Source organism: Bubalus kerabau, chromosome 4, assembly GCF_029407905.1.
Source record: "Bubalus kerabau isolate K-KA32 ecotype Philippines breed swamp buffalo chromosome 4, PCC_UOA_SB_1v2, whole genome shotgun sequence".
NCBI classification, from domain to species: Eukaryota; Metazoa; Chordata; class Mammalia; order Artiodactyla; family Bovidae; genus Bubalus; species Bubalus kerabau.
Window position 1 is genome coordinate 52,385,952 of NC_073627.1, and position 12,876 is coordinate 52,398,827.

Below are 12,876 nucleotides of genomic sequence, written 5' to 3' on the forward strand. Positions count from 1 at the left end.
AAAGGTCCGTCTAGTCAAAGCTATGGTTTTTCCAGTAGTCACGGATGGATGTGAGAGTTGGCCCATAAGGAAAGCTGAGCATCAAAAAATTGATGCTCTTGAACTGTGGTGTTGGAGAAGACTCTTGAGAGTCCCTTGGACAGTGAGGAGATCAAGCCAGTCAATCCTAAAGGAAATCAGTCCTAAATATTAATTATAAGGAGTGTTACTGAAGCTGCAATACTTTGGTCACCTGAGGCAAAGAGCTGACTCATTACAAAAGACCTTGATGCTGGGAAAGATTGAGGGCAGGAGGAGAAGGGGGCAATAGAGGATGAGATGGCTGGCTGGCATCACAGACTCAGTGGTTTGAAATTTGAATAAACTGAGTGAGATAGTAAAGGACAGGGAAGTCTGACATGCTGCAATCCATGGGTCGCAAAGAGTCGGACACAACTGAGCAAGTGAACAACAGCATAATCAGGGCCATGTTAAGGTATTAATTTAATGTACTTAGTTGTTTGTGAATAAAGCCAACTTTTCCAGTCTCTGATTTGAACAAAAATTGTATCCCTCCCTCAATTGTGGGATTGTTCCATGATGCAAATTATATTAAATGCAGGTGCATATCACATGTGATTAATATTGAAATTAAAAGTATCTTGTGGAAACTACATTTTTGTGACTTGGTACACTAGATGGGAATATTATTAGTTTCATGATATTTGACATCAAAGAAGATATGTATTTTTTAATTAATTAGATTAGATATTAGAAACATAAGGAAGAAATTCTCAGCTCTCTGCAGTGTGGTCTGATGTTTCTCACACAGACCTGTTGTCTTTAATTCAGTAAATAATTGATCTGCTTTCCAGAGGCGTTACTTCTGCCAGCTGAGTAGCCTAGAGCTGTGAAGGGCAACACATCCACGTCTTAAATAATTACCCTTCCTTGGCAGGGAAATTGCTTTTCCATCCATTAATAAGAGGAAAATGGATGTTGGGTCTCTAGTAAAGTAGATTAAACATGAACCCCTCTGAATGCTTGGCTGCATCTTTAACAGACTTGGCATTTTTCTGGTTATTTAAATGCTGTATATTGAAAGGTGCTGGTGGTCTTGGGTTAATCATTTAAACAGTTGGATTTTTGTTTGTTTGTTTTTTGCAGTTTTCCAGATTGATCATAGCAAGTGGTCAGAAAAATACCTTGTCTTGATTTTTGCTAACGTTTACAAGGTCTTCTCAGTTTGTAGAATCAGGTGGCTTTAGGTTTTCCTCTCCCCTGACGGTTCTGTGTGTCTTAGTGTCAGTCACGCACGCTGTGTCACTAGCAGCGCAAAGGCAGCTGGAAGAGTTTATTGCCTCCTCCCCGACCCTGTCGTGGGGATATTTCCATTAGAAGTCTGTGGTTACTCTCTTGTTTTTTCATCTTGTAAAGTGATATCTTTTACTCACGTAATGAGTTACTCCTTGAAGAATTTGTTGTGTTCGCTCTACATTCATTGTGGCACTGGGCTTATATATGAGAGTCAGAGGGAATTTTTCAGGTGTGATTTGCCATAAAGTACAGTAGGCAACATGCCCACAGTCATTTTAGGGCCCCACCAAAATGTTTAATTCCTTTAAAATGCAAATATATATATAAAGTTTTAATGGAATGCCTTAATATCCATAATATACATTTAAACCAGCAACTATAGTCATAAAATAGTTTTTTCATGGAAGAGGGGGTCAATGAAGGCAAAAAAGTCCAGGGTATGTGAAAGTCCTAATGCAGCCCTGGATCTTGAATGTCCATCAATAAGAAGGAACCCTGCTCCTTTGCTATCACCACTGCCACAGCAAAGGTGCTCAGTTAATACTGAATGAACTAGTGAGAGATGAAGACACCGAATACGTACAATGGCATCTTTCATGCTAATGAAAAAGATGTGAATATATACAGTGGCGCAGTTAATACTGAAGGAGCCAACGAAAGATGTGAATACAAGCAGTGGCCATAGCAAAGGTACTCAGTTAATGCTGAATGGATTAATGAAAGATGTGAATATGTACAGTGGCATACCTACCATGCAAAAATGTGAGGTAAATATAAATGCCCATAACACTGCAGCTGCAAGTATTCTATTAGATCCGGTATTAAATTTTGAAAAAGGTAAAAAAGGATGTCTATGACCAAGTAGATACAGGTGAAGTAGCCAAGGCTGAATTGAACTTTTGCTTATCAGGACAACTTTAAAACGGTTAAGCCTTGACTATCGTTGTCCCTTCTCCTTTCCACTCTGCTCGTATACTCTGGCCCTTCTCCAGCTTCAGGCTTGTTTCAGTTTCCTCGTTCAGATTGGTCTATATTCTTGCCATATATTAAATATATGTATATACATATTGGAGGCTTCCCTGGTGGCTCAGACGGTAAAGAGTCTGCCTGCAATTCAGGATACTGGGGTTTGATTCCTAGGTTGGGAAAGTCTTCCGGAGAAGGGAATGGCAACCTACTCCAGTATTCTTGGCTGGAGAATCCCATGGACAGAAGAGTTTGGCGGCCTACAGTCCATGAAGTCACACAGAGTTGGACATGACTGAGTGACTAACACTCTATCTATACATATTATATATATATATATATTTTTTAATAGTTTGAACAGTACTCTTAAAAATTTTCAAGGATAAATATATTCAAAGAACATATATTAAATTCAATATGATGTGTATTTATGGTGGGAAAAGGATGGCAGTGGGGAATGGATTTAGGAATGGCAGATGAAAAAGAAAACATAGAAACAGCAGTCTACTCAAACTTAATATATATAATCTAAACAAAGTCTTACCAACAGCATAGAAGAAATAATATTATTATTAAATAAAAAATAGACTAGATTTCCCCCAATCCCATGCCATACCTTTGATTATTTCATGGGAAGATTTTGATTATTCTTGTTATTGTTGTTAGTCTTTCTTTTCAAATCATATCTTTCTGATGGGCTAATAAAAATATTTGCTACATTTGCAAATATTCCTAAAGTGAAAGTGCTAAGTGATGACCCAGTTTTATCTTCCATCTAATTGTTACGCATTACATAGTTTCTGATCTCCCCTGCTAGAATTCTGAACTAAATCTGTTGTATTTTTGTGTCTGCAAAGTGGAATTCATGAGTAATGGTGCTTTGACCATCATTTGGCCAAGTTGCACATCTGAGACTTGTAGACCTCTTTCTTGACTCCTTACTACTATGTATTGTCATTTTGTATACATCCCTCTGTGACTGCTATGTTTTTTTGATGTGTCTTTTTTCTACTTGTAGGGGTAGAGTTTTAACTTTCTAACTGCTCTATTTACCATCTTATCATCTCTTCTTTCACTCTAGATAAAGCCATAAAAATTATCTTGTTCCCTCATCCTTGTTATTGTTTTGGTTCATCTTCATTTTTCTTGAGATGTAATTATATGATACAGATTGTGTCTACTGATCTTAAGTGTATAGCTTGGTGAATTTCTACACACACATACATACACATGTATCTACCTCTGTATACGTTCCATCCAGAAAATTTAAAGTTTCTGTTTTCATGCATCTCTGAAGTACATCAAATGGCATTCCTTTGGAAATTCCTAAATTTCCAAATTTACCTTTCAAATTAAATCTTACAATTTTAATATGTAAAATATGTCTTCTAAGCAGACTGATCTACCAAATTCCTGTTAACCTTCATTCAAATTGTATTTTATTATGAACTTGTGGCAATGATTGTCTGTGACATTAAGTTAGTACTGCTTTTGTGTTTGTGTATTTGTATCTGTATAGGACAATAGCACAGAGAAGGTGATGGCACCCCACTCCAGTACTCTTGTCTGGAAAATCCCATGGACGGAGGAGCCTGGTGGGCTGCAGTCCATGGGGTCCCGAAGAGTCGGACATGACTGAGCAACTTCACTTTCACTTTTCACTTTGATGCATTGGAGAAGGAAATGGCAACCCACTCCAGTGTTCTTGCCTGGAGATTCCCAGGGACGGGGGAGCCTGGTCGGCTGCCATCTATGGGGTCGCACAGAGTTGGACATGCCTGAAGCGACTTAGCAGCAGCAGGACAATAGCATTGTATTGGTACAAAATAATGTCCCCAAGATAACTAGTTTATCTAAAAATTGTACATTTTTGCCATCCTAGTGACCTCTATGTTGTGATGATTATAATATTATATGATAAGAAAAATCATATATTTAGTTATGAGAGAAAACCACATTTTCATAAAGATATTTTATCCCTTTTGTGCTTTGATATCCTATTAGTGTTTTGTGTTAATATTGTTCACTATTAGTTAGCTTTATTAAAAGTGAATGTTTAAACCAGAAATAATCAACAGAAGCTTATTCTAAAATTATATGGAGATTCAAAGGATATAAAGTAAAATAGTCAAATCAATCTTGAAAAAGATGAATAAATTTAAAAAACTGACTCTACCTAAATTTCTGACTTACTTAAATATATACTTTTTAAAATAAGTATTTAGTAATGTAGAAAGGATGGTTTTGGGTAAATACAGTCATAGATGGATGGAATAGAATCCAGGAATTGATCAAACTCTTATGATGATTTGATTTTTGACCAAAGTGTTAAGTAATTCACTATAGGCATAGCGTGATTTTCTCAACAGATGGTCCTAGAACAACTGGAATATCCATTTGGTGAAAAGTAAACTGGTTTCCTCCAGTAATCATGTATGGATGTGAGAAATGGCCCATGAAGAAGCCTGAGTGCTGAAGAATTGATGGTTTTTAATTGTGGTGCTGGAGAAGACCCTTGGACAAAAGGAGATCAAATGAGTCAACCCTAAAAGAAATCAACCCTGAATATCATTGGAAAGACTTATGCTAAAGCTGAAACTCCAGTACTTTGGCCACCTGATACGAAGAGCTGACTCATTGGAAACGAGCTTAATACTGGGAATGATTGAAGGCAGGTGGAGAAGAGGGTGGCAGAGGAGGAGATGGTTGGATAGCATCACTGACTCTGGACATGAATTTGAGCAAACTCTGGGAGATGTTGAAGGACTGAGGAGCCTGGTATGCTCCATGGGGTCATGAAGAGTTAGATACAAGTTAGCTACTGAACAACAGCAAAACTTTTCCTTAACAGCATAGACAAAAATTTAACTCAAAATCAATCATACACTTAATTTAAAACCTAATAATATAAACCTTCAAAAAGAAAATGTAAAGATTCTATCATTGTAACCCAGGAGGCATAGAGGACGATTTCTTAGATAGGACACCAAAAAACAAACCATCAGATTGGTCTTCATTACTTGGAAACTTACGGTTAAGCAAATGAACTGGGATATATAAGCCATGAGTATATATCTGATATATATATACATATATATACACACACGTATATATATTTTAATATTTTTATGCTGCTGCTAAGTCACTTCAGTCGTGTCCAACTCTGTGCGACCCCAGAGACGGCAGCCCCCCAGGCTCCCCCGTCCCTGGGATTCTCCAGGCAAGAACACTGGAGTGGGTTGCCATATCCTTCTCCAATGCATCAAAGTGAAAAGTGAAAGTGAAGTCGCTCAGTCGTGTCTGACTCCTAGCAACCCCATGGACTGCAGCCTACCAGCTTCCTCTGTCCATGGGATTTTCCAGGCAAGAGTACTGGAGTGGGGTGCCATTGCCTTCTCCGAATATTTTTATAATAAAATATAATTTTAATGTATATAAAATGAAGACAAAACAATTTAAAATAAGCAAAGGATTTGAACAGTAAAGTCAAGGAAATATGCAAGTAACTGTTTAGCACCCAGCATCACTGATCACCAAGGAGCATAGCATTTTTAAACCATAAGAAGCCCACAAAGTACTCACTGAGGTGATTAAATTTAAGAATATCAGCAACACCAAATGTTGCAAAATTATGGAGTTCATGAGAAAGTAAAATGATACCGCCGGCTTGGAAAAACATTTTCTCAGTTTCTTATCAAATTAAATGTGCCTTAGCTCAGTTCAGTCGCTCAGTCGTGTCTGACTCTTTGCGACTCCATGGACACAGCAGGTTTCCGTGTCCTTTACTATCTCCCAGAGCTTGCTCAAACTCATGTCCATCGAGTTGGTGATGTTATCCAACCATCTCATCCTCTATTGTCCCCTTCTCCTCCTGCCTTCAGTCTTTCCCAGCATCAGGGTCTTTTCTAGTGAGTCAGTTCTTCGCATCAGGTGGTCAAAGTATTGGAGCTTCAGCGTCAGTCCTTCCAGTGAATATTCAGGGTTGATTTTCTTTAGGATTGACTGGTTTGATCTCCTTGCAGTCCCAGGGACTCTCAAGAGTCTTCTCCAACATCACAGTTCCTCCTCCAGGGGATCTTCCTGACCCAGGAATCAAACCTGCATCTCCTGTGTTGGCTGGCAGATTCTTTACCATTAATTCGACCGTTAATTTGTAATGACAGAAAGTCAATCAGTGGTTGCTGGGGCCAGGTGATGGGGAGGGATTGGACTGCAAATAGAAGTGAATTTTTTCACATGTTTTCTATCTTGGTTATGGCCTTTGGATGTGGCCGTTGGATATGGCCAAAGATATCTTCAAACGGTAACAATTTCATGTTATGTAAAGTGAAAGGAAGAAAGTAATTATTTAAATAAAGGTGTTAGGATGTTTGCAAATTACAAACTAATAATTTTTAGGTTTTCATCTCTACAGGTGTTGATGAGAAAGTATTAAATTTGCAGTGATTAATACTAAAATGTACAGTTATTTATGAGTGATGATAATCTGAATTCCTGTAAAGATTTCCATTTGACCCAACATATCAGTGGTTATGTGTGTTTTTGGAGGAGAGTGTGAATAAGCTGGTAATTTGTCTTCCAGTTCATATGTGTGCATGTGATAAAGAACCATACAATTAGGTAGGTGTTATAAATAGGATATGGCAGAAAAGACATCCCTACTCAAGTTTCCAAGATTTTATAGCATATGCCCAGTCGAGGTTTGCTACTCTTTAATTTTGCCTTTTGGGCTAACCAGCTGACGCCCAGTTGAAAAGACTTATGTTCTTATGAGGCCACAAAAGCCTTAATGTTCAGTCTTCAGCTACCTCAGATTTTGGGGAACGCCATGTACCATCAGCAGCTTTAGTCCCTACCCTCTAATGCTAGCGCTCATCTATCAAACTTAAGGCTGAGAGTGAAGGAAAGGAAGCTTCCAGATAAACATACAGCAGCGCCTAAACAGCTAATCACTCTAGGCTTCCGCTTCCAGGCCCTATAATTAGAAGTCCTTCTTTTCCTTGTATTCCCAGATGACGCAAATGCTTTTTGTGGCTTGGCACCTCATTTGGGGCGTGGGTTTAGTTTATGGCCAGGCTGGAGTCTGGTTTAGTCTTCTGATGCTGCATAAATAGTTCTCAAGCCACAGTCTACTCTGTACAAGTTTTTCCTTTTATGTATATCTGCTTTTTAACTTGTTTTCTAGAAAAAAAAAAAAAAAGCTTGTCATTTCTTCCTGCAGAATGTGTGCAAAAGAGGAAATTATAAATTCAAAGGAAGCATATTATTGGTATAGTACTACACTAGCTGTTTCCTCCTTTCCTCTCTATAAAATTTTTTTAAAAATTATTTTAAAGTTTTGTCAAAAAGTTGGACTTATTTCTGAGTTATGTAAGCTGTATTTGCATGAATAAGTGGAAGAAAACGTTTTGAGACAGGATACAGGAAGATAATCAGGATAGATTTTCAATGGCTAATTCTCTTAAAATTTGAAGTTGTTTGCATGCCAGTTTGAAAAACTAGGAGCATGTTGAAAAGTTTTTATTTGTGATTATCTTTCATTTGCAAAACAATAAGAGTCTTGATTTGGCTAATCGGGACTACTATGTGAATGCTAATTATGAGTAAATCATTGATATGCTAATAAAAGAAAGTGAAGTTTATGTTTGGGAATGAGTAATATATTTGTGCTATAAATACAAGTGCATCACATTTCCTGTCATAATGATATTTCCACTGAATTGTTCTTCATGTGCAGAAATAATTTTGTTGTGGGAATGTGGAATCAAAACATAGTAGTAGAATTGTGATAATTCAGACTTACTATAACTAAGCAAAAAATGGGAGTCAAGAAATACTGTCCACAAAAAAGAACATGTCCAATCTTTGAAATTTATTGTATGGATAACAACAGTATTTATTGACCTCATGCTGATAGCTATGCACAGAATGGGTGGTAATGTTAAATAAATTGTTATAGATCTCAATAAATGACACAGTTCATCATCTTAAAATGTATTCTCTTGGAAATAGCCAAGATACTGGCATCTAATATGCTATTTTTTAATCAAATATAATGACTGGAGCTGTACCATATGTTAGCCAATACGTAGAAAACTCATATATACTTCACCTTCCCATATAAAGGCCCACTTTATCTTTCCACAGGTGCTTGATATTCTTTCAACAAAGACATTTTAGGAATTACAAAATATGATTTTGCTTCTGTTTCTCACAGAAAGCAAATATATTCTGGACAAAATATTAACAAACACACAAACATTTTAATATGTATATTTTAATTTCTGGAAAAACCAGTAAAACCAATAGATAAGTTAAAATTTTATATTAAAAATAGTGACATTATCTAAAAAAAGGGAAGGAAGCAAGAGCAGATAAATAAGCAAAAGTAAAAACAAGGGTGAAATTTAAAAGAGATAACCAACAAAGACCTACTGTATTACACAGAGACCTCTACTCAATATTCTGTAAAATCCTAAATGGGAAAAGGACTTGAAAAAGAATAGATCCATGTATAACTGAATCACTTTGCTATATACTTGAAACTAACATAACATTGTTAATCAACTGTACTCCAATAGCAAGTAAAATTTTTTAAAAAATCAAGGGGAAAAAAACCACAAGGGTACAATCAGAAAAATAATAAAAAGTAGCAAAATGGTAGATGTAAATCCAACCTTACCCACAAGTTACACTAAATGTGAATGATCTATAAACACTAATTAAAAGTTTGAGATAGGAATAAAAAAACCCAAACTGAACCCCAGTTATTATCCAAAACAGAGTCATTTTTTAATTATATTGACTGTGAAAGTAAAATAATAGAAAAGTATGTATCATGCATACATCAATCAAAGCAAAGCTGAAGTAGTGATATTAATATCAGAGAAAGTTGGCTTCAGAATAAGAGAGACACTAAGGTCAAAATGGGACATTATGATAAAAGAGGTGATTCACCAAGAAGTTGTAACAATCCTAAATGTGTATGAACCTAAAAAAATAGGGCTCAAATTTAGGAAGCTTATATAACTGAAAAAAATATCCATAATTATGCTCGGAGATGTTAACTTCTACTCAATAATAGAACACAAAAGCAGGCAAACAAGTAAGGATGTTAAAGATTCAATAAGAGTATCAGTTAACTTAATTGACACTGGGAATACACCATGTGTTCAGGTGTACATGGAACACTTAACGAGATATGTTGTTCTGAGATATAAAACAAACTTTAATTTCTTATCATAATGGAATTAAATTTGAAATTAGTATATGAATGATAACTGGAAAATACCCAAACATTTGGAAACTAAACAACATATCTTCTTGACACAGTGATCTAAGCTTCAGCTTTTAAGAAACTTGAAGAAATAGAAAATAAAACTAAAGCAAGGGCAGTGAAGGAAATAGTAATAGATGGTCATGATAGCAAAAGAAGGAAGATAAATCAGTGAAATGGAAAAGAGAAAACCAGTGACACCCTAATGGTTTCTTTGAGAAGTTGTAGCTAGACTGACCATTGAAGAAAGGAAATGGCAACCCACTCCAGTGTTCTTGTCTGGAGAATCCCAGGGACGGGGGACCCTGGTGGGCTGCCGTCTGTGGGGTCGCACAGAGTCAGATACGACTGAAGCGACTTAGCTGCGACAGTAGCAGCAGCTAGACTGACCAAGAAAAAAAGAGAAAGGATACAAAATTTCAATATCCTGAATGAAAAAGTGGACATTACTCAAGACCCTACAGACTATTTCCTTGAGTTACAGAGAGTAATTCTTCCAAGAAAAAACATTACAATATATTTTACATTATAAAAATTATGTTACATTTTATATTTATAAAATTTAAAGAGAAGTTAAATTACTATATCTAAAAGTCTTCACACAAACACAAAACCGGCCCACATAGTTTCACTGGAAAATTTTACTGGACATTTATTAAAGTCTAGAAATAAAAGGAACATTATACAACCACACCAGCTTTACCCTAGTACCAGAAACAGACAAACACAGTATTAGAAAAGAAAATTACAAACCAGTATCCCCCAGGAACACATTCACAACAACAAAATAGTAGCTAATTCAGTGCAGCAGCATGTAATAAAGGATTTTGACAAAGTGGCATTTATCCCAGAAATGCAAGATTGTTCCACATTTGATAACCTTTCATTATTAAAATGTACTATACTAATTGACCAAAGAAGAAAAACCACATAATCATCTCATAGGTGCAGAAAAGCATTAGACAAAATTTGACATCTGTTTATTATTAAAACTCTCAACAAATTAGAAGTAGAAAATAATGTCCTTAAGTTGATACGGAGCATTTACAGAAAATCTACAACTAGCATCATGCTTAAAGATTGAATACTTTCTCTAAAACATGGAACAAGGCGTGAATATTGCCTCTCGTCATTTTTGTTTACCTCAGCAAAAATAGCAGGTCAAGAGAAAAAACAAGGCATGTAGGTCATGTAGTGTGGAAAGAGAAAAATCAAACTATGTCTATTCACATACTGTAGGTTTAGAAAGAAAATTCCATGTAATCTACATAAAAGCTCCTAGAATTTGTAGAGTGTGTAGGTATGCACACAGTTCAGTTCAGTCTCTCAGTTGTGTCTGACTCTTTGCGACCCCATGGACTGCAGCACACCAGGGCTCCCTGTCCATCACCAACTCCCAGAGCTTACTCATACTCGTGTCCATCAAGTCAGTGATGCCATCTAACCATTTCATCCTCTGTCGTCCCCTTCTTGTCCTGCCTTCAATCTTTCCCAGCATCAGGGTCTTTTCTAGTGAGTCAGTTCTTCGCATCAGGTGGCCAAAGTGTTGGGAGTTTCAGCTTCAGCATCAGTCCTTCCAATGAATATTCAGGACTGATTTCCTTTAGGATAGACTGGTTCAATCTCCTTGCATACAGATATTTATATAAATATCAGTTATATCTCTATATACTGCCAAGGAAAATTTGGTAATTGGAATAGAGTACCAGTGATAGTAACACTAAGAAAATACAATCAATGTGCTAAAAGAAAAAACGCAAGACATATCAAGAAATATGTGATGTTCATAGATCAGATGACTCATTATTGTTAAGATGTTCGTTATCCTCATTATGTAGATATCGAAAAGCTGAATCTGTGTTTGTAAAGACAAAGGAATTGGAGTAGCTAAAACAATCTTGGAAAAGGTCAGAAAAGGCTTGCTCTATGTGATTTCCAAGTAATAGTTAAGAAAATGTGATATTAATGAATGATAGCACAGATATCAATGGAACAGAATAGGACTTCCAGAAAAACACCCATCCTAATATGGCCAGTTGATCTTTGGCATGTTGACATTGAATGTAGAATAAAAGATAAATAAAAGAGGATAAAGATTAGCCTCTTCCCATGGCAGATGCATGTTGATGTATGGCAAAACCAATACAATATTGTAAAGTAAAAAAAAAAAAGATTAGCCTCTTCAAGAAATCCTGCTGAGACAATTGAACATGATTTTCAAAAAAGATAATTTCTAATACCTCACACTTTGTACAAAAATTAACACAAAATTGATGAAAGAACTAAATGTAAAATATAAAACAGTGAAATTGAACAGGAAACCAAAATTTTTGTGACCTTGTGTTAGGTGCATAATTCTTAGCGATGACATCTCATCAAAATCTGCTTTGTGAAAGACAGTAGGGAATTTAAATAAATAGGCTAGAGTGGAGACAAGTTTTAAACTGGTGAATTGAGTAGGGTATTATTAGCTGTAGTAGTACTCAAATTGGAATTTAGAATTCAGGTTTTGAGAAATGGAAAAAGTGAAAGTAGGTTTTAATTCCATGGGGGAAAATCTTTCACATTCTTTATTATCAGATTTGCTATTTTAAAATGCTTGTGAACTCTGTGATTCCAGTATTGTAAACTTTTCTCTACTAGTTGTATGAGAACATCATAAAACCTTGACATGTAAGTATGTCACTATACTTGAATACTGATATGACCTTAAGGTTTTGTGTTCACACAGGAAAAAAGTCCTGTGTTTTAATTTTTTTTTTAATTGTAGGAAGTTCTTATATATTTGGTCACTTTTTCCCTTCAATAATATTTCAAAGTATGATGAGTGCCTTGTGAAAATATTTTATCCACGTACATACTGGTGTTTATTTTTACCCTTTTTTGGTGTGTCCTTCAGGAATGCTTCTAGTCACAACAGATACCCTTGGCCATGACTTCCACGTCTTCCAAATTTTGACTCATCCTTGGTCCTCATCACAAAGTGCTGTCCATCATTTATATACTCTTCACAGGGGAGAAACTGAAGCCAAAGTAAGTTGTATATTTTTTCAGAAGGTGTTTTTGTTGTGTAATATGACATCTAATCCAGAGGTTATTTGTATCATACTGGAGCTTAATATTAATGGTGTGTTCATACAGTTTTTTAGACTGGGTCAGATAATTAAGAACTTTATCCTGTTTTGGCCCAGTTAATAACATAAGCAGTAGGTGAACAATGAATGTTGATAAAACAGAAGTTCAATTTATTCTTCTCTTCCTGTCCTAAAACCATTTTTTTGTTTTCTTCAAGTCCAGTCTATTAGGCATATATTCTGCAATCATGCTGAAGTAGTTAT

At 35.9% G+C, this 12,876-nt stretch overlaps 1 protein-coding gene across 1 annotated transcript in view; it reads left to right on the forward strand.

Annotated features, from left to right (window-relative positions):
• Positions 1–12,876, forward strand: part of BCAS3 (BCAS3 microtubule associated cell migration factor) — a 589,753-nt gene that overhangs the window by 186,900 nt on the left and 389,977 nt on the right. The window contains exon 15 of the mRNA XM_055579668.1: positions 12,438–12,571. Within this exon, the coding sequence (XP_055435643.1) occupies positions 12,438–12,571 (134 nt within the window). The remainder of the gene's footprint in view (positions 1–12,437; positions 12,572–12,876) is intronic.